The following is a 21,776-nucleotide window of genomic DNA, read 5'->3' as shown; positions in this document are numbered from 1 at the left end:
CTTGCAGGAAACAGTTTTTTCAGTTTTGATCACAGTGGAACATTTCTCACCTATAACCTGCCCCCTTACCAAAACCACTCTTGCCCCCTCCCCTTCTACCTTTTAAAACCAAGGTAACGCTTGTAGGACATTATACATTTGATAACCGCTTTATCTCGAGAAGACGAATCTAAATCTGCAGCTATGCGTCAGTATTGTCTTTGTCTTTTTATTGGTCTTCTGGCAGTTGCGTTCATCCAGTCTGGTGCAATGGGCAACAGTAAGTGTCACCCTAAAACTTCATTATTTGTTCAGTGATGTGAACTAACATGTATATATATAAAAAACCCACTTTGTTGTAAAACTCATTTCCAAGAGTGAACAAGCGATCTAATGGTTTTCCCGACAATTAGCAATTTGTTTATCTGTTAACAGTTAGGTGTTGGACATCAAAATATTAAGAAATTGATTTATCATGTATTATATTTTTCAACAGATTCCAATTTGCCATCCGAATGCTGTTTTAATTATTATGGGAGAAAAATCCCCATTGCTAAAATCGACTCCTACATAGAGACAAGAGTGGACTGCACCAAACCTGGAGTCATGTGAGTTTTCATTTGTCAACATAATCATAATTTGTCAAGACTGTTGAATGGAAATCCATTATACTGCGTTAGATTTCTGTGTGGAGTAACTGTGATCTTTTCCTTCTAACAGTTTTGTCACGAAGAAGGGTTACCGAATGTGCGTGAATCCTCAGCTCGGCTGGGTGAGGAATGCCATCAAAGTAGTCGATGACAGCAATATGTAGTGATGCTGCTGTGGTGATGATCAACATGCCAAAAGGAACGGCTTTGTTTGTTTCTCAAGTGAAGTATTAGCTCAGTAACCATCTTTCTGTAATGCTCTGTCATTCTTTTCATCATTATCATGGCATCATGTCAAGTAAATGCAATATGTTTTAATGAGTTTAGTATTTTTTTTTAACTTTAACTGTTTACCTGTAAACTGTTAATTTTACTGCAAAATGTTAACAGACAACAATCACCCTATTCTTACTAGGATTACAGGGATGATTTATGATAGTCTATTTTTTTTATTTGTAGGCTAAAGAGAGAAATTTGCTTTTGTTTCATTCTGTATAACAACATTTGTCTTATATGATGTTCTTCATTCTAATAAAACAGACCACAAAACCCTTTATGATGAATTTTGTTGTAAAATCACATCAGCATTCCTCAGTTATACCGTACATCAGCAGAGCTTATTCAAAGCAAGATAAAATAACACTGTCTGACAGACAGAAAAAAAGCAATAGAAATGGTGACATAACCAAATTAACGTTAGTTTCTAAGGCAACTCTTAAAAGCACAGTTTAATATTTAATAATAAAGTTTATAATGTTTATTTATTATATTAAATATCAATATTAATATGAAATATATTAATACAATATATTATTTATTTATTTAATACAGAATATTATTTAGTAATAAAGTTTAATATTTACTGCATATTTACTTTTAAGTGTATACGTACATATCAGTTACTAATTATTGACCTTTTCTGTGTTCATAGAATATATTAATTTCCTGTTTTGTGCTCAAGAACAAATAGATGCAACACAGCACACACAATAAGTGTAGAGTGACTGAAGTATATAAAAAATACTGTAAAAATACTGCCGTGCGGATGAAGGAGGAGAAAATCTTTGGACTGGAGTTTCAGTATTTTGGATTGCAAAATAAATGTATTGTTGCTCATTTTGCCACCTGGAATATTTTCATCCAAATATCCAGTACGCAATTACACATGTAAACTACCAGTCAAAAGTGTTTTTTTAATATTTAATGTTTTTTTCTCTCTTCTGTTTACCAAGACTGTATTTATTTAATACAAAGTACAGCAAAATCAGTACAATTTTGAAATATTTTTGCTATTTAAAATAACTGTATTCTATTTTAATATATTTTTAAAATGTAATGTTGTGTAAAATGTTTATTCCTGTGATTTCAAAGCTTTTTTAGCATCATTACTCCAGTCACAAGATCCTTCAGAAATCATTCTAATATTCTGATTTTCTGCTTATTACATTTATTATTTATTTATTAACATATATTATTATTATTATTATTATTATTATTATTATTATTATTGTGTTGAAAACAGCTGAGTAGAATTTCTTCAGGTTTTGGTGAATAGAAAGTTCAGAAGAAAAGATCATCTTTTTTAACATTATAAATGTCTTCATCATCACTTTAGATCAATTAAAAGCATCCAGAATAATTTCTGAAGGATCATGTGACACTGAAGACTGGAGTAACGATGCTGAAAATGTAGCTTTGATCACAGGAATAAATTACATTTTACAATAGAAAACAATTCAAATAGAAAGCAGTTATTTTAAACAGTAAAAATATTTCACAATTTTACAGTTTTTGCTGTACTTTGGATCAAATAAATGTAGGCTTGGTGAGCAGAAGAGACTTCTTTAAAAAAACATTAAAATCTTTGTCATCAAAAACTTTTGACTGGTAGTGTATTTCCATAAGTCAACTCTGTCTAAACTGTAATACTAGTAAGATGCATAGGTTAAACGGATACACCTTTAAAAAAAAACAAAAAAACAACCAAAGTGTTTCTTCCACTTGCAACCTATGTCGTTTTTATGAAAGATCACCTTTTAGCATGGATCTCCTATAGGTTTTTTAGAGCTAGCAGACTAGAGCTGTGCTAATCCACAGGTAAGTTGTAAATTAATTTCACGGTACAATGAGAACGTTGTCCAAAAAAGTAGGAATCATGACCAGTTAAACTTGATTATTACAGCATGAAAGGGCCTCAGATAAAACAAACTAGACAAGCCTATAAGTATGAACATTCTTATTTGACATTTTAAAAAGATCAGCTGCATAGGCTTAACAAATTGTTGTCTAATGCAGAATGTACTTTCTCACCTACATACAAAAGTGTCACTAGATATTAACACCTTTAGAGCTGTTAGCGGAGCACTAGAATTTGTGGTTGGCCATTTTGCCCATGACCCTGTACTACCTTCAGCTGCATTTCCTGTGGGAGGCCATAACCTCCTCATTGTTTTTAAAATAGATTGTGTGATTAGCAAAACCAGCATCACCTATAAAGTTAAATGGAAAATACCATTCTAGTAGCGGAAGCAGTTAGTAGTTGGTTTTCAGATGAAAAAAGATTTCAGATGTTCCACCATGACCCTGCACCAACAGCTTGGAAAACACAGCTGAAAAATTTCCCCTCTGACACGGCAAAAGTCACGTTAACACATTATTTATTTCTGGAGCAATACCCTGTATAATTAAAACAGACTCAAAATGTCAAATATGTGAAATTAGAATAATAGAATGTATTAGAATAAACAGAAGTGTCCACCCAGTTGACTTGTTGTAACAAATATCGCCATCTGCTGGCACTGTGATAAACATAATAACAAAGCTGTAGATATTATTTGGGATAACACATTTGACGTATCGTTTCTCAGCATTTCTTTCATTTGAAAACTAAATATGGTATGCTTTGTTAAGTTACAGTCTGTAAATTAATCAGATTTAACAGATAAATAGTTCAAGCCATTTCACGGAGACTTTCTGTCTTGCTCCAGTTTGCTGTAATGGGCGACAGTAAGTCACAACAAACCTTTTTCAATGTTTCCTGAACTCAGGCTATTTTATTCTAAGTAGTGACCAATTTCAAACATAATTACTTTAAAACGGATATTTTGGCAAAAGTTTAAATGTTATAGTCTATGATAAGTCATTGAATTGCATTATCTTAATAATAGATGGACTTCTAGCACACACATTCCTTCAGTCTGGCATAACAGGCAAAAGTCACCCTAAAGCTTTATTGTTTTTATGTCAATTAACATATTTCAATAAACCTTTATTTCTTACAAATGAAACAGTGATTAGCATCTAATGATATATTTACACTAAGAAATATCCCCACTTTTGCTGTTTTTATAATAACTGGTATAGTGTATAAAGTTACAAAAGCTTTTTATTTCAGATAAATGCTGATCTTTAGATCTTTCTATTCATCAACAAATCCTGAAAAAAATGTACTCAACTGTTTTAAATATTGATAATGATAATAATAATAATAAATGTTTCTTGAACAGCCAATTAGCATAATAGAATGATTTCTGAAGGACCATGTGACGCTGAAGATGCTGAAAATGTAGCTTTGACCACAGGAATAAATTACATTTTAAAATATATTCAAATAGAAAGCAGTTATTTTAAAAAGTAAAAATATTTAACAATATTACTGTTTTTGCTGTATTTTGGATCAAATAAACGCAGGCTTGGTGAGCAAAAGATAATTCTTTAAAAAAACATTAAAAATCTTACTGTTCAAAAACGTCTGTCTGGTAGTGTATGAAGAATAAAGAATTCAACAGCATCCTTCAAAAAGTAGTTAAGTCTAGCAAAATTACAGAAGTCATGTGAGTAAATTAAAACTTGTGTTCTTTGTATTTTGGGCTCTAACCTTGACAAAAGAAAATAACTTTGACAAAAGATAAAAACTTTGAATACTATTTAGGATGACTAATTAAAAGTATTATTTCTCATCCAATATTTCACTTTTGTAAAAACTAAGTTTAATGCTTTGCATATGATATGCTTTGTCAAGTTACACTCTAGACATTTAACACAATTACTGAGGGTAAGCGTGTGCACCTGTGTTGTCACTGGCCCTCTGGTTTGCTTTGCTCGATCTTCTGCTTGACTCCAGCACACTTCAACATGAGCTCAGCGTGACGTCTCTTCAACATCTCTAGTCTCTGCTGCAGGCACTCAGAGGTGTCTACCTTCTCCTCAAAGTCCTGCAGCAGGGTGGTGTTTCCCAGCAGGCCACAACGCTGCTGCAGCTTAAGGTTGTCGGCACGCAGGCCGTCACGAGCCTGTCGGGTACGTGTCAGCACTTCACGTTTAAGAGCCACCAATGCGTCTGCCTTTGCCAGTTGATTGTGTTTGACCTTATTCTCCATCTGCATGAAGTGCAGCTTCTCTTTCACATGGGAAATGCCCTGAGGTTGTGGGACAAAAATATGTAAAAATAACAATTTTGAATCTATATACACTGCTACATACAATGCATTTTATGGATAATGGTGACCTTATTATGTAAGGTCGTTATATATTATATGAATAGCTAATATGTGCAACAACATTTCAAAAGACTTCTTGAGTCTAGTTGTGCATTCAGCTGTAATATATAATGAATTATATAATAATATATTATGAATTAATTAGATATTATTAATTTGTATTATTTATTTAATATATAATAAATAAGCCAAAAGATTTTTAAACAAGTCTCATCTGCTCACCAAGCCTGCATTTATTTGATCCAAAATACAGCAAAACATTTTGGAATATTTTACTATTTAAAATAACTGCTTTCTATTTTAATATATTTTAAAATATATATATAAAAAAATAATACTTACTCCAAGCTTTTGAATAGTATAGTGTATAATGTTACAAATTTATCAAATAATCCTGAAAAAAAAGTACTCAACTGTTTTAAATATTGATAATATTAATAATAATGTTTCTTGAACAGCAAATTAGCATATTAGAATGATTTCTGAAGGATCATGTGACACTGAAGACTCGAGTAATGGTGCTGAAAATGTAGCTTTGATTACAGGAAGAAATTACATTTTACAATATATATGAATAGAAAGCAGTTATTTTAAATAGTAAAATTATTTTAAACGTTTACTGTTTTTGTTGTACTTTGCATCAAATAAATGCAGGCTTGTGAGCAAAAGAGACTTCTTTAAAAAACATTAAAAATCTTACTGTTCAAGAACTTTTGACTGGTAGTGTATTTTTATTACCTTATTAATAAGAATTATATATAATTTATTCAATACATTAATATATGAATTTCACTCCTGAAATGAGGCATAAATAAATAAATAAATAAATAAATAAATACAAATGAATTCATTCATTAAAAAAAATGACATTTACCTGCACAGAGCATGCAACCTTCCTTTTCAGCCTAAGTAGCTCCTCGCTGCGCTCCTTCAGCTTGTCTTTGAATGTCTGGTTCTCTGTCTTGAGCTGCTCAAAGTCCATCAGCAGCAAGCCATCGGCAAGCTCACGTTTGGATTTAAGTTCCATCTCAAGCTGACATATTTTGTTTTTGAGCTTGATATTGTTGAGACGCACCGACGCCAGCTTGTCTTCCTGCTTCAGTTCGTCTGCCTGCAGCTGTTCCACCTTTGCCAGTGCTGCCTGTTTGCCCACCTTACCAGTCAGTGATGTCATGGCAGCCTCATATTTCATTGCAGCTAAGGATCTCAGCTCTTGCTCCACCTGCTTCAGTTTCTCTAAGCTCTGCTGATGGAGCTCCTCACTCTGCTGTTGGTGAAACTCCGAAGAACTGTGATGCTGCACTTTGAGCTTCTCTATGAGATCTATGTACTTTTGGTACTGCTCCTGGTCTGAGATATCTCCTTCCAGTCTGGGATGTTTATCGCCTGTCTTCTTGCTAAAGTATTCTGCTATTTTGGTCTGCAGCTGACCATTTAGCTTACTGAGCTTTTCACTCTCAGCCTGTAGTTCATGTAATAGATCCATAAGTTCTGTATTGTTGATGTTGAGGCCAGTCTCCTCTTCTTTTGGAGGCACCGTTGATTCATTAGGAGGGCTGGTCTTCTCACTCTCTGGGTCAGGAGATGGAAGTCTGTCCTCCTCCTTTTCCTCTTCATCCTCAGTGTCCTCACGTGATAGAAGATCGTCAATGAAATGTCCTATTTCAGGACCCTCAGTGTCCTCCAAGGTCTCGGGTTCTACTCCATCCTCCACTTCTGTTATCATATGTTGCCCAAAATCGGTTTCATCTATCTGTGGTTCACTTGTCTCAGCAATAGACATGTCTTCTGTCAGGACGCCCATTGAGAGCTGTGAATCCTGCTTGACCACATCAAACTCAACACCTTCTGAGATATTAGGAGGTTCAGTTTCATCACTTTCCTCTTCCTCAGCCTGGGCACTTGCTGCCTCTGTTGGGTCCTCAAATGTTTCAGTGTTGTCCACCTGTGTGTTATTTTCTTCATGTTTTACCTCTAATGACCCCTCTTCCATTTTATATGGTTGACTTGCAAAAAATCTTTAAAAATATTTTTGTTTGTAATAAAAAAATTCCATGTAATTTATCTAAAATAACTAATGTTTAGCTCATAAAACACGCTTGCCTCAGCTATTTTGTGTCTGTACGGGAGTGCGTGCTTGTTGCCATGGGCACCCAGAGAACGAGCCAATTACAAGCATTCGCTGCGTCCTTATAAATATTAATGAGACGCAGCGGCGTGACCGGAGATACTCCACTGCGCATGCCCAGCCCCGCGCCACTGCTGCTTCCAACAACAAGCGGTAGTAAGCAATATGGCCGACCTAGGGAAGAAGTACTGCGTGAACTGCCTTGCAGATGTTACGAATTTGCGGATTCGTTGTGCCGAATGCCAAGATATTGAACTTTGTCCGGAGTGCTTCTCCGCGGGTGCCGAAATCGGCAATCACAGACGATGGCATGGCTATCAGCAAGTTGACGGCGGGCGATTCTCGCTCTGGGGTCCCGAGGCAGAGGGAGGATGGACTAGCAGGGAAGAGCAGTCGCTGCTCGATGCCATCGAGCAATATGGATTTGGTAACTGGGTACGATTCTCAAATGAGTCCATATTGTTGCGGCTTTAATAAACTTCCTGTGCATTGCCAAATTAAATGCAAAACGTTCATATTTAGTCTGCAACAAATGATGCATTGCTTACTGAAGAAACTTTAGAGTTCTTTAGGTCTGTGGTGCATATTATATTAAAAGATTGTTTAACCCAAAAATGAATTTCAGAAATTAATTTTGCAACCCATTTACATAACCACTGCAGAATGTAGTGTTTCAGTAGAGAGAACATACTAACTTATACTGTGTGTGCACTATTACTGAAGGCAGGTGGTTTTGTAATTCATTGATATGTGCATAGCTTATTTACCTTAATATAATGTATGTTAAGAAATAATATTGTTTGAGTTTGTAACTTTGATATTATTATGACCTGTATGTTAAAGGTTTAGGCTCACCCCAAAAACGAAAATTCTGTCATTTACTCACCCTCATGTCGCTTCAAACCCATAAAGCTTTCGTTGTCTTCAAAACACAAAATTAAGATATTTTTAATGAAACCTGTCTCTCAGTTGAAAGTCCATGTCATTAAACTTCTGAAGCTTTGAAATGTTCATAAAAACATTTCATAAAACAAAATAAACAAAACAAAACATAAAAACGGTTTAATCTGTATCTCCTAAAAGGACACAGTTGCTATCTTCATTCAAATTAAATTCAGTACAAAACAAATACAAAACCAGTCATAAGTAGCACGGGTATATTTGTGGGAATAGCCAACAATAATTGTATGGATCAAAATTATAGATTTTTCTTTTATGCCAGAAATCATTAGGATATTAAGTAAAGATCATGTTCCATGAAGGCATTTTGTAAATTTCCTACTGTAAATATATCAAAACCTAATGTTTGATTAGTAATATGCATTGCTAAGAACTTTATTTGGACAACTTTAAAGGCAATTTTCTCAATATTTAGTTTTTTTTGCACCCTCAGATTCCAGATTTTCAAATAGTTGTATTTCGACCAAAGATTGTCCTGTTCCAACAGACCATCTCAATTAAAACAAAATGACCCTAGTGACTGTTTTTTTTAGTCCAGGGTCAAATTTGTATAGCGCTTTTCACTATAAAAATCATTGCAAAGCTAATATACAGAAAATGAAAGTTTCTACATTATATTTAGTAATATCTTATCAGTTGTGACTGTCACATTGATGTCTATATGCCAGAAATGTACAGTAAAAATCATGTTATTAGTTAATGACTTGTAATCAAACAGATGGTGAACACTATTAACAGCAATGATTATATCTTGCAGTCAAATGTATGCAGAAGCAAATAGAGACAAAATTAGCGTAGCTGCTGTCTTCATTTGTGGTTTGTAGATGAATGACTTATGGGTTTGCAATGACACGAGGGTGAACTAACTATATATCTTTGTTTATTTTTTTGTGTTAGGAGGATATGGCAGCCCATGTGGGTGCATCACGCACCCCTCAGGAGGTCATGGACCATTACGTGAGCATGTATATCCATGGGAATCTGGGTAAAGCCTGCATCCCTGACAGCATCCCCAACCGCGTGACCGACCACACTTGTCCCAGCGGAGGTCCGCTGTCTCCTAGTTTGACTACCCCGTTACCCCCACTAGACATATCTGTTGCGGAGCAGCAGCAGCTTGGATATATGCCACTTCGTGACGACTACGAGATCGAATATGACCAAGAGGCAGAGAAACTAATCAGTGGCCTGTCTGTAAACTACGATGATGAAGATATCGAGATCGAGATGAAACGAGCCCATGTGGACATGTACGTGCGTAAGCTGCGTGAGCGTCAGCGACGCAAAAACATCGCTCGTGATTACAATTTAGTACCAGCCTTTCTGGGACGGGACAAAAAGGATAAAGAGCGAGAACGACCAAGTGGGACAGGAGGGGTTGGGAGCGTAGGTGGAGCTGTAGGATTGGGAAGTGGTACCACTATCATTCCGACAGGGGCGCTGGGCTCCTCTGCAGCAGCAACCCCGAAACGCAAAATTACGAAGGAAGAGAAAGAACAACGGACGAAACTACGCGCCCTATGCCAGTTCATGCCACAACGCGAGTTTGAGGAATTCTTTGATAACATGCACAAAGAGCGCATGCTGCGGGCGAAAGTCAGAGAGCTTCAGCGGTATCGCCGGAACGGCATTACGAGACTCGACGAGTCGGCCGAATACGAGGCGGCACGCCACAAAAGGGAAAAACGGAAAGAGAACAAAAGTATTGCTGGGTCAAAGAGAGGTAGCAGTGGCGGAGGAGGAGTGACCGGGCTTGGAGGAGGAGTTGGAGCAGGTGGTGGGCTTGGCGGAGGTGGAGGAGTCAGTGCCATCAAAGAGGAGGGGAAGGACAGTGAGTTTTCAGCCATCGAAAACCTGTCTGGTTTTGAGCTGCTGTCCGATCGGGAGAAGGTACTCTGCAACTCTATGAACCTCAGTCCTACACGCTATCTGACTGTCAAAACTATTATCATCAAAGACCATTTACAGAAAAGGCAGGGCATTCCTTCGAAAAGCCGCCTACCCAGCTATCTGGACAAGGTGCTGAAAAAACGGATTCTGAATTTCCTGTCGGAAAGCGGTTGGATATCCCGAGAAGCCTCGTAATGACACTGTCCAAAGATTTGGCTGTAAGAATAATGACTGTAAATATATTTTTCTACTGTTTTATATTGCATCTCAGACAAGCCTGCGAGAACTAAATGACTGTAGGTGCCACACTACTGGATGTGGACCTTCAGTCAGTTTAATATGTTTGTCTTCGATCTCAGATCTCCTCATAGGAACATAAACATGGTTAGACTACATAATCAGTATCCATAGGGAGCTTTCCATCAAGTGTTCCTGTGTAATACATCAAAATATACCACAAAAACCCATTGTCCCATGTTAAAATGCCTCTTGAATGTGATTTTGAGTGGTGTTGAATGTTCCCTGCCAGTAGAGTATAAACAGAATGTTTAATATTGTACAAAGCAGATTTTTAAAATTGGTTCTGAGTTTCTTCTTCTGTAATAAGAAGGAAATGAGCTCAGATCCTTGTTCTGCTTGCCAAAAGTCTAAAGTTCCTGTGTTCCAACCTGTATTTGCCTGTTTCGGATATATTTTGTTGTGTCAGTTGTGGGAATGTGAGTCATATGAAGCATGCTCCATACTATCTATATGTTTTATTATAATTTTTTTTTTTTTTTGGAGTTGACCTTTGTGAGGTTATGTTACTATTGAGCATGTTTCAGAGGCCCTAATCACCAATGGAAAACATTTACCACAATGCTCCTGTTTCAAGAGGGTATTATTCTTATATTTTGGGTAAATACAGCATCAAAGGTTCTCATCTCAACATGTACACGATTTATAAGCTGAGACTGTATGTTACAACTAAATACTACAGTTTTAATTTTCAAATGCCTTGACGAAATCTTCACGCAGTACCAAATCTTAGATTACAACTGAGACGAACATATTTTTCCATGATTTTTAATGTTATTGTTGACTGCTTGTCTACCCCAAAGCTGTAGAAAACTAAAAAGCACTGTTCACAGAGGCCGACGCAGAGGTTTCAAATTTTTACATAGTTTTGAAATGTTTAATATATGAAGAGTCAAATAGAATAGATAAGTGCAGCATAACTTTTAGCCATTTTTTTTAAATGTATATGATATTGGAAATAACTGTGTTTAGTGTAAATCTCTTGTAAAGGCCAAGATGCTCCTCATCTGTCATTTTTGCCCCAGACATTGGTACATATAAAGTCCCATAAACAGTCATTCATAGTTGAGAATGCTTATGTTGTGTGCCTTGAAGCATATTTGCCCTGGCTGATGCTTTTTATTCCATTTCCTTGTAATTAATATTATATTTTAATATTCAGTTGTACCGCATCAAAAATGTACAAAGGTTAAAGTTTATTTTAGGTGTCTGCTTGATTTTCACATGTGACGTAACTATCCCGCACAATTGTATTTGTTGTGACTAAAGCCATTTAAAGATGTGCACAGTTGTGCTTGGAGGGAAACTCATCCAAGACATATGTAGGATATTGGCTGTGAGCGTCTGATAAATGATGAATGTAGTTATGAAGACACTGTGTTATATCTCATGAAACTAGGACTAAGGAAACTGTGGGGCAAATGCAGAGTGGTTTCTATTTTTCATGGTGTTCTGTCACTGCCTTTTTGTTTAATTTGTATAGAGGTGCTTACATTTTTAGAAAGGGTTCATCTTCAGGTTGTGCTTCATGGTTATAGGATCACTGGTTAAAGTACCCAAGACATTCTTCAAGACTAGTTGAGTCATGCTCATCAACATTTAATTGTTGAGTTTATTATTTAAGGTTTAATATTTCCTCTTTAGCCACTCAATATGCTGTCTCAGAGAGTATAATTATTTTTCTAAAGTAAAAACCAATTGTAAAGAAAATGTGAGCAGGGATATGAGACTGAAAATGACATCAGAGAAAGACACTATTGTAAGTACATTTTTATAATTTTTTAAAGACAATGTGACATTTAAAAATGATGAAAAGTTGTTTTTTTTTTTGCTTAGTGGTGACATGAATGTTTTCTGGTAAAATAGTCAATTTGGGAAGGATCATATTTGTCAAAATGTTAAGTATGTGGAAAGTATTTTATTGCATATGTCATGCTATTTCCTACTTTGTATTAAAGTGCTGAAATATAACCTTTTGTCTATTATTGTTAGGAAAAAGAAAGGTTCCCTTGCCTGTAACTGTAAATAAATGTTCATATCAGAAAGCGTTATCTAAATAGCATCTGTAAGAAAACCGCAATTTTTAGTAATATTAAAAATCATGTTTTTATATGAGCCATTTAAGAAATACAGTTACAGTCGAAAGTTTATATACACCTTGCTGAATCTGCAAAATGTTAAGTATTTTGCCAAAATAAGAGGGATCATTCAAAATGCATGTTATTTTATTAATTAGTGACCTGAATAAGATATTTCACATAAAAGATGTTTACATATAGTCCACAAGAGAAAATAGTTGAATTTATAAAAATGACCCCATTCAAAAGTTTACATATGCTTGATTCTTAACACTGCGTTGTTACCTGAATGATCCACAGCTGCATTTTTTTTTTTTTTTTTAGTTATAGTTGTTTATGAGTCCCATGTTTGCCCTGAACAGTTAAACTGCCTGCTGTTTCTCAGAAAATTCCTTCAGGTCCCACAAATTCTTTGGTTTTTCAGGATTTTTGTGTATTTGAACCCTTTCCAACAACGACTGTACGATTTTACCGTATGAGATCCATCTTTTCACAGTGAGGACAACTGAGGGACTCATATGCAACTATTACAGAAGGTTCAAACACTCACTGAAGCTTCAGAAGGAAACACAATGCATTAAGATCCAGGGAGTGAAAACTTTTGAACAGAATGGAGATATATTTTTCTTATTTTGCCTAAATATCAGGGTTTTTTTTCATTTAGTACTGCCCTTCAGAAGCCATGGAAAATATTTGTTTCCCAAAAGACAAAATAAATTTACCCTGATCTTCAAATTTAAAGTTTTCACCTCCGGCTCTTAATGCATCGTTTTTCCTTTCGAGGCATCAGTGAGCATTTGAGTCCCTCAGTTGTCCTCAGTGTGAATTGATGGATCTTAAAATCATTCAGTCATACTTGGAAATACATTTTCAGTCAAATATCCTTTGCGATCTTGTTTTATGAAACTTTCACCAAAAATGAATAACAAATCCATGGAACACGTAATAATGACTAGATCTGAAAAGAGGTACATGCTTTATTTGACAGTTGCCAGCCTGTTCACATAGATGGACAATTTGAATCCAATACCCTTTTAAATCTGACATTCAAATTTTTTCCAGTAACTCTGCATCATTCCATTCATATTACAACTGCAATTTCTAATGACTGATCTTTCAAGTGGCCTTAAGAGGCCATCCTTCTTTCCCCCAGATCAGGGGTGGGCGAACTCCAGTCCTGTAGAGCCGCAGCCCTGCAGAGTTTTGCTTCAACCATAATCAAATGCACCTGAACAAGCTAATCAAGGTCTGAAGGGTTACTAGAAAGCTACAGGCAGGTGAGTTTTATTTAGGGTTGGAGCTGAACTCTGCAGGGCTGTGGCTCTCCGGCTCTCCAGAACCGGAGTTCGCCACCCCTGCCCCAGATCGTCACAAAACATCAGTAGTTAGTAGAATTTGTGGACTGAAGTGTGATATTTCATTAGTTTGCACACTATGAAACTAAAGGTGAAAGTTAAGTACAACTGCCAGCAGGCAAATTATTGTAAAATTATACATTTTATTTTTGGATAAAATGTTACTCCAAGTTCTGTAAAGAAGACTAATTATTCTCTTGTACAAATAAATTCAAAAACCTGCATAACACTGACAAAAAAAAAAAAAAAAAAAAAAAAGTGGAATCTAACAACTGCTGTCGTAGACATCACCAAACTGGTAACATTCTTGAGCAAAGAATTTGTATAATAGCAAATAAGTATAATAAGGAAAATAATATGCTGCAGTGTTTCTTTAAAAGCTTTAGATTCTTCAAAAGCTTTAGTTTCTTTAGATCTCAGAAGTCCCTGGAATGGTACTGATCCTCCGGAGAATACTGATGCCACCAATCAAAGATTCTGTGAATCTTCTACCACACACATACTCAGCTCTTATAATATACCCAAGAACTGTTTTTTTTTTATTGATAATCATTATTAATCACAAAGATTAGTCTGGCATTATTCTTCAGTTGTCAATATGTTGGATTTTACCTCTTAGAGGCATCTTTAACAAAAAAACAAATCTGCGGAACCTAAGACCAGCTAAATTACAGAAACCGATCACTTGACCAGGCAATAACCCATCATAGTGTGTATGACCAGTTAGGGGGCTTTGACTACACCCACCAGAGCTGGCCGGAGGGTGCGACCATGCAGCTTGTAGCCTACTTTGGTAACTACAGCTATGGTACCAGGCTCCTTGCCCTCTATAGGTGCATGAAAGACAGCCTCATGCTCATAAGGGTCAAATTTCTGACCATCAGGGTTAAGCTTAACAAGGCCATGTTTCTGGAAGACCTTTTGGATTTGCACCTCAGTCATTACAAGGCCGTCGTAGAGATTTTTCAAATGTGGATTTGCAGAAGATATTTCAGTTTTTGGTACGCTTTCTGTTGCCTTCTCCAAGATGTCAGCCACCTCCAAAAGATCTTTACAGAAGCCCTGGATTCCTGAAGAAGAGATGGGAGTTAAAACATTTAACAAATCGGCCAGATCCAGAAATCTCTGTTCATAAAAACTGCTTATATATAACAGCTTACCATAAAGCTTAGCATCATCAATCATCTTTTGACTTCTTTGCCTAAGGTTCTCAGTGTCTGCTAGTGCCCGCTTGTATTTATCCTTCAGCAAAAGACAATTAAAAAAATGATCAGACAACGAACTACAAACATTATGTTGCGTTTTCAAATTCAACGTGAAAAATGAAAACTTTGTTGTTAATTACTCTCACGTTGTTCCTAACCCGTAAAACCTTTGTTCGCCTTTGGATATTTTTGATGAAATTTAAGAGCTTTCTGACCCTGCATAGACAGCAAAACCATGTTCAAGGCCCTGAAAGGTAGTAAGGACATTGTTAAAATAGTCCATGTGACATCAGTGGTTCAACCATATTTTCATGAAGCTACAAGAATACTTCTTGCGCCCAAAGAAAACAAAAATAACCTTATTCAACAATTTCGTGTCAGTCTCTGCCGTGTGTTCACGAGAGTACCACGATTGTTGAATAAAGTCATTATTTTTGTTTTCTTTGAACACACACACAAAAAATAAATATTCTCATAGCTTTATAAATTTAAGTTTGAACCACTGATGTCACATGGACTATTTTAATCGATGTCCTAACTTCTTTTCTGGGCCTTGAACGTAGTAGTACCATTACTGTCTATCCAGAGTAAGAAATCTCTTGGATTTCACTAAAAATATCTTAACACATGTTCCGAAAATGATCAAAGGTCTTACAGGTTTGAAACGACATGAGGGTGAGTAATTAATGACAGAATTTGAATGCTTCACATGTAAAGAAATGACTAGGCTGGTGTAGAGACTCAAAGACAGATCCTGAGTAAGTCTGGGACACTTTACAGCTGATTTACAGCTTTACAATCTTCTGAACATCACTAATCTAAAACATGACCCTGCTGACTGCACTTCTTAAAAAATAAAAAATTAAATATATATCCAAATAAAAATGGATAAAAATGCAGAGACAAGAAGGGCTGTAGTGTCACTGAACTACAAGGGCAATTGAAGGTCAAACTGTGCAGGGTAAATTACATGGTTATGAACTACAAGAAACCATATTATGGTCAGATTTTATATGAATTTTCATCTAGAACTTCTATACAACAGATGCTAAGACAAAGAATACAGCAGTACCGTAACATCTTTTAGCTGTTCTTCCAGTTGTGTCTTTTCTTCCATGAAAGCTTTATCAGCTGCACTGGCCTCTGGTTTCTGAGTCCCATTCTCTTCTTCAGTCCCAGTCCCTGAGCTTTTCTGTTGGGCTGCTGTGCAAAGGAGACGTGGCGTCACCCTAAGAAGTTAAAAGATGAGAATATTCACCAACAGAGCCCTAGGCCTAGGTTATTACTTTGTGATTATTCAGCCAATATATGATAATAGATGTTGTTTTTGCTGCTGTCAAATAGGCTTAAAGGGACGAATTATTTTTTTTTCAAAAGCAGATTTACATAATACTAGTAGAATGTAAATCTTTAGCATTCTTATTGATCTAAACGACACTTGCTTGGCTGGCTAAAGACCCATTTAAAGACCCAAGACAATCTTTACTTATGTTAGGCTTTTTGTGTCTTTTATCCTTTTTGAAACGTAAAGTCGTAATAAAACAGAAGTAAACCTTTTTTTACCATACTGTGACGTACATCCCAGTGTAACAGATTATAGACTGTGGCAGGTACTCAAAAATGAAGGCAGGTGAACATGAGCTTGCAAGGTTAAGGTTTAAGTGGACTAAAGGATTGGGAAGTCTAAGTTCACCAGAGAGAAGTCTGTCATTTTCGTTAGATCCAGTTATGATTTTTTTAAAATTAAAACAAACAAATGAAACAAAACAAAAATTGTTTTGTTTGTTTAATGAAACATGCATGGAACAATCATTGACAAGATCTATGACATGCATTTAGCAAATAGTAATATTAGTGAATACTAATATTAACAGACACTGTCATTATAAACAATCACTGTATGGAAAGACCTACTATTATATTATTATAAACCAGTTAATTTACAATAACTTCTTTATGAGTAACAGTCAAAACTGGGTGATGTAAGAAATTTCAACCTTAAAGTGATTAATTTTATCGTAGGATTTAGTTAAATGACGCGGGATTCTAGATACCTTGACATATCAAACTAGATCTGCAACTGGTTTTGAGATTTACACCAATCATTAGGTAAAACAGAGGCAGTACAACCAGCAGGCTACACACTTAAGAAACTCTTAGCTTTGACACTAGCACGTTTTGGAAATGAGTCGTTCAGTGCCATGTCAAACTATTTTTAATACACTGAACTCAATGAAAAACATTCTGTATGTAATATATATTGATATAGCAAAGACCTGAAAGACATTTAAGCAAATTTCACTGAGAAGCAACTATAGTCACACGTAACTAATTTGCATAATTGTTATAATGTAACTAACAGGAACACTCTTGACATACAAAGACAATGCTGTGTAAACCTTGTCACATGAAGGCGTACATCTGAGGGTCCTTATTAGAACATCAGCATCAATCATTCAGTTGTGAACAGGTCACGCAACAGAAAGATCATTCATTTTCGTAAAAGCAAAATATTTACCCAAGCTTGGACTTCAATTACATACAACAACACTGCTATGAAAACCTACCTTACAAGTGAAGGAGACGCTAAGATAGAAGAGCTCTGTCTGATCGCACGCACACACCAGGTCGCCATCTTCACTCAATGTCCACGCTGAGACCCGCAGAGCGAGGGTGTCTCATTCAACCAATCCCAGCTTCTGTTCTTACATTTTGTTCTACACGACCAATCCTCGTTGTAGTCAAACCTGACGTAATTCTGTAGTTTGGTTGAGAGGAAGGTCGAAACATTTTGCACGTGATAAGGGACGGCGTCTTTCCTAGGCCAAATGAAGGTTACCTCACACTATTACTCAACTACGTCGAGCTTTTACATCACTCCAGCTCCATCAATTCAGAAAACACACGAATGCATTTAAAACCTACTGTCGAAACTGAATGTTATCAGTATTGGAAGACTCGTGTTTACACTGGATAATGTAAATAAATTATGTAGATTCAGACATCTAAACATTAACAGAAATTCGTGTACAGCAGTCAGACTTTACTAACATGAGTGATGGATATTCTCAGAAAAAAACAAGCGAATTTTATATTTTTATCATGTGTATCTGTTTAATTATCACAACTTGAATGTTACTGTTGTCAGATGCCAAACATCCAGAATTAAAGTAAGAAATGTGTGACTGTTCTTTCAGGTTTTAAAGCAGACAGCTGACAGTGTTTACTCCTTAAATTTAGGTCAGTAATCCTCTGACTCTCAGTCAGCCTAGTCTGTCTGTTGGCCAGTAAGTCATCTGAGAGATTGAGGTAAGGAAATCTTAACTCGTATCCTGATTTAGGCTTAGAAACAGTTCAAGTGCATAAGGATTTTTTCCACAAACATTTCAACAGAAATCTCACTGTCTAAAGTTCATTAGGCCTTACGTTTGACCTAATGGACCTTTTTTATATCAAAATTATATTAAATTGGAGCTATTAGCACTGTGCCAGCGTTTTGTCATCTTTCTATGTACATTGATTTGTGGCCATGTTCCTGCATGTTTTCTGGATGCTTATATTATTTTTAAATTTCATTTTTCAAGATTCAACTTTATGTTAGACATTGGGTTGGTAGACTTGTGTCTGCTGATTTATGCCAGCAGTTGTTATATGTTTGTATTCTTGTGTTTTGTGGTCTAGCTTTTTTCTGAGCTAAAGGAAAGATTTAATATATTTGATATAAATATAAATGATAATGTAAATATTAGCAGAAAAGAAGTCAAAGCATCAAGGTTTGTTGCCAAGCAGACTGAAGGCCATATGAGGGAAGCAGAGCAACTGCAGTTTCCCCTCCCTACTCAATGGTAAGAAAAACTCTGTAATCTAACTGTCCAAAGTTCAAGATATTTTTTTTTTTAAATTTGAATACTTTTTTTTTTTTTTACCAGGGATGCCAAATGCTTTTCTTTTTATGTTTTATTTATGAAAGCTTTCTGAAAAAAAAAAGGAAAAAGAAAATCTTAACGGTTTCTGCAAAAATATTTAGCTGCACAGCTGTCAAGTCACCTTTATTTATTTAGCAATTTATTCTGTAAAGATTTAATGTAAAAAACGATTTACTTAAAAAGATAGGTATCTATGCTGCATTAAACTTTTAAGTTAAGCCAGCCTGAAATGTTAAGTTGTACCAAATGAAAACATGGAAACTTTTTTAGACTGTTTCAAAGCAGGTTGACAGGAAAAATACTGGTTTAATGAGAGAAATTCAGAGATCAGAGTTCAGAGATCAATTCTGTTTTAAAGCAGCTATTAAAAAAAATGTCATCAGTCACCTGAGGTCAGTTCCGTGTTGATTATTTTCCGTTCAGTGCAAAGATCATCAATTATAAAAGTAGTTCAATTCAGCTGTAAAGCAGCCCAATATATGGCATCACCCAGCTTAGTTCTGATCTCATCCAACAGTGTCTGTACAGTCAATTCAATAATATTGCTGAATATTAAGTGTCCCTAGACAAACAAGCCAGAGGCGTCAGTGGCTAAGAACGTGACCTCCATCGATGACAGAAATGGCAAGGAAAAAAAACTTGGCTCAGAGAGAGGGCCAGTTGTCTTCTGGCCAGATGAATGAACATGGTGTGGCTTAGTTTCAGGCTGCATCACAAGTCAGATTGTGGATTGGTGTCATTCAGAATATTCAATCGGTCTCTTCTGATTAAAGATTGGTATAATAAATTCAGCACTGATAATAACAAGAAATGCTGTTATGTTATATGTGACACTGAAGACAAGTAATAGCACATGAATAAATTACATTTTTATTACATATATATATTTAAAATGTAATTTATGTGACGGACGACCTTCAGTTTTTTCCGTGACTGATAAAAAAATACCTCTGTTATATGGGTCTCCTTAACCAAAAATTATCCGTCATTGATAGAATTTTTTTATCAGTGATGAAAAAAACTGAAGGCCAGCTGTCACTTTGACAAATTAAACTGTGGGTGATCTATTGTAAATTGTAGCTGTAATTCCCACTCTTGTCCAGTTGGTGGCGAGTGTGCTCTAGTCTGGCAGTAGAGCATGGGATGCAGAACAAAAATGAAACTGTCACAAATGTTTTCATGTTTATGCGTTTGATTACACACAGGCAAGTACACAGAAGCTACAACGATCTATCACACCACGTTAAAGAGCACCAAATGAGAATCTATTAAAATCGAGAAATCGTTTTTTTGTTTTGTTTTGTTTACCCAGCCCAAGCGTATTTTGTTGTTTTTAAACACTGCGATATGAACAAAAATAAAATCAATTAAATGTGTTATTATAATTATATATATATATATATTTAAAACCACCATTTTAAATTGTAATTTTACAATGTTATTTATTTTACTGTATTTCTTTAAGTAAATGTATAGCCTTGGTGAGCATAAGCAACTTCTTTCAAAAACATTAAAAAATATTAGGATTTTTAACATTATTGGTTATAGCAAATGTATAAACTTTTTTTAAATAATCATTTTAGAACTATAAACGTATATAATATTCTAACTCCATAAAACTCTATATGACTTAAAGCTGTTAAATCAACTGCAGGCTTAACACAGTCTGAAGGTAATTCTTTTTAATATTTTGTTTTGGCAAATTAGAATATGTATGAATTTGTACAATCTCAGTTATTTGTTTCTGTGTGATCTGATTGACGGTTATGTTTAGGACAGGGGTTAGGGGTGGACCTTCATGCTTTCTTTTTTCCCCCCTAAAAATTGTACATTTCATACAGGGATCACACTGTATGAATTCATACAATATGATCTTCTGGTAAAACAGTTATGTTTTCTCATGCGGCCAGGTTGGTAAGCTTATTTTTGTAAGTATGTGTATATTATTGTGTAGGCTAAATCTGATAGTACAGACACTTGGATGTAATTTTCAGATGAGCTTACATGATAGAGTTTATTATGGCATGATGTTTGTTTGAGAAAAAAAAAAAGTTATTTATTAGAATATTTGGACTGCCAATTTAGCTCACTAGGATGCAACTAGTGACTTAAAATACTTAGTAATGCTTAGTCTGATTTTGTGCTTCAATTTCTGAAATCCTCAATTTAAGGTTGATTTGAATTGAGTTGGCCTGTTTCTATATGATATAGAATTGCAAAATGTGTCAATATTATATTGTCTTCTTTCATTTAGGAAAAAAGAGTTAAAAGTTCAAGCATATTTTTTAAATGCATAGATGTTAGAGGAAATTAATTAACTTTTTTAATCCTATTATTTCACTCTTTGGCTGCATTATATTTCTAATCACAATTATAACCAGTGGGAAACTACAGAGTCAAAATTGTTTGATGGCAAATGTGGGCAAAAGAGAATGATAATCCAATAAGAAATACTTTGTTTCATTTAATGTGACAATACTTCAAAATGTAATATTCAATTAAATATTTTTTTTATATATATACATGCATTGTAACCATGATTTCAAGACAGAGCAACATTAATAATACAGAGAACATTCAACTATTATCTGTATTTGGTTTACATGCATCCAGATACGTGACCCTGGACCACAAAAGTCATAAGTAGCACGGGTGTATTTGTAGCAGTAGCCAACAATACATTGTATGGGTCAAAATGATCAGTTTTTATTTTATGCCAAAAATCATTAGGATATTAAGTAAAAATCATGTTCCATGAAGATTTTTGTAAATTTCCTACTGTAAATATATCAAAACTTAATTTTTGTTT

At 35.2% G+C, this 21,776-nt stretch overlaps 4 protein-coding genes across 4 annotated transcripts; 2 read left to right on the top strand and 2 right to left on the bottom strand.

Moving 5' to 3' along the window:
- Positions 1 to 93: 93 nt before the first annotated feature.
- Positions 94 to 1,183, top strand: ccl36.1 (chemokine (C-C motif) ligand 36, duplicate 1). The gene is made up of 3 exons (XM_051114877.1): positions 94 to 259; positions 476 to 587; positions 700 to 1,183. Exons 1-3 carry the CDS (start codon positions 184 to 186, stop codon positions 791 to 793), a joined length of 282 nt encoding a protein of 93 aa, XP_050970834.1. The 5' UTR covers positions 94 to 183; the 3' UTR covers positions 794 to 1,183.
- Positions 1,184 to 3,341: 2,158 nt separating this feature from the next.
- On the bottom strand, positions 3,342 to 7,405 carry ccdc96 (coiled-coil domain containing 96). Its single transcript, XM_051115124.1, has 2 exons — positions 6,003 to 7,405; positions 3,342 to 5,047 (listed from the first exon to the last, which is right to left on the bottom strand). The coding sequence occupies exons 1-2, from the start codon at positions 7,119 to 7,121 to the stop codon at positions 4,706 to 4,708; spliced, it is 1,461 nt and encodes a 486-aa protein (XP_050971081.1). The 5' UTR covers positions 7,122 to 7,405; the 3' UTR covers positions 3,342 to 4,705.
- A 16-nt stretch (positions 7,406 to 7,421) lies between these two features.
- On the top strand, positions 7,422 to 12,463 carry tada2b (transcriptional adaptor 2B). The gene is made up of 2 exons (XM_051115125.1): positions 7,422 to 7,691; positions 9,114 to 12,463. Exons 1-2 carry the CDS (start codon positions 7,422 to 7,424, stop codon positions 10,299 to 10,301), a joined length of 1,458 nt encoding a protein of 485 aa, XP_050971082.1. The 3' UTR covers positions 10,302 to 12,463.
- Positions 12,464 to 13,427: 964 nt separating this feature from the next.
- Positions 13,428 to 17,750, bottom strand: grpel1 (GrpE-like 1, mitochondrial). Its single transcript, XM_051115127.1, has 4 exons — positions 17,609 to 17,750; positions 16,114 to 16,270; positions 14,997 to 15,078; positions 13,428 to 14,906 (listed from the first exon to the last, which is right to left on the bottom strand). The coding sequence occupies exons 1-4, from the start codon at positions 17,674 to 17,676 to the stop codon at positions 14,560 to 14,562; spliced, it is 654 nt and encodes a 217-aa protein (XP_050971084.1). The 5' UTR covers positions 17,677 to 17,750; the 3' UTR covers positions 13,428 to 14,559.
- Between the last annotated feature and the right edge of the window lie 4,026 nt (positions 17,751 to 21,776).

The sequence above is a fragment of the Labeo rohita genome, chromosome 7 (genome assembly GCF_022985175.1).
Source record: "Labeo rohita strain BAU-BD-2019 chromosome 7, IGBB_LRoh.1.0, whole genome shotgun sequence".
In the NCBI taxonomy this organism is placed as follows: Eukaryota; Metazoa; Chordata; class Actinopteri; order Cypriniformes; family Cyprinidae; genus Labeo; species Labeo rohita.
The sequence above is the reverse complement of the archived record's forward strand: the minus strand, read 5'-3'. Positions and strand labels throughout refer to the sequence as shown.

Coding starts and splice junctions, on each gene's coding strand:
- ccl36.1 (XM_051114877.1), top strand. CDS start 184: ATGCGTCAGTATTGTCTTTGTCTTTTTATTGGTCTTCTGGCAGTTGCG. Junction 260..475: donor GTCTGGTGCAATGGGCAACA/GTAAGTGTCACC, acceptor ATTTTTCAACAG/ATTCCAATTTGCCATCCGAA. Junction 588..699: donor TGCACCAAACCTGGAGTCAT/GTGAGTTTTCAT, acceptor TCCTTCTAACAG/TTTTGTCACGAAGAAGGGTT.
- ccdc96 (XM_051115124.1), bottom strand. CDS start 7,121: ATGGAAGAGGGGTCATTAGAGGTAAAACATGAAGAAAATAACACACAG. Junction 5,048..6,002: donor AGGTTGCATGCTCTGTGCAG/GTAAATGTCATT, acceptor CCACAACCTCAG/GGCATTTCCCATGTGAAAGA.
- tada2b (XM_051115125.1), top strand. CDS start 7,422: ATGGCCGACCTAGGGAAGAAGTACTGCGTGAACTGCCTTGCAGATGTT. Junction 7,692..9,113: donor AATATGGATTTGGTAACTGG/GTACGATTCTCA, acceptor TTTTTGTGTTAG/GAGGATATGGCAGCCCATGT.
- grpel1 (XM_051115127.1), bottom strand. CDS start 17,676: ATGGCGACCTGGTGTGTGCGTGCGATCAGACAGAGCTCTTCTATCTTA. Junction 16,271..17,608: donor GCGTCTCCTTCACTTGTAAG/GTAGGTTTTCAT, acceptor TTAACTTCTTAG/GGTGACGCCACGTCTCCTTT. Junction 14,907..14,996: donor TGATGATGCTAAGCTTTATG/GTAAGCTGTTAT, acceptor TCTCTTCTTCAG/GAATCCAGGGCTTCTGTAAA.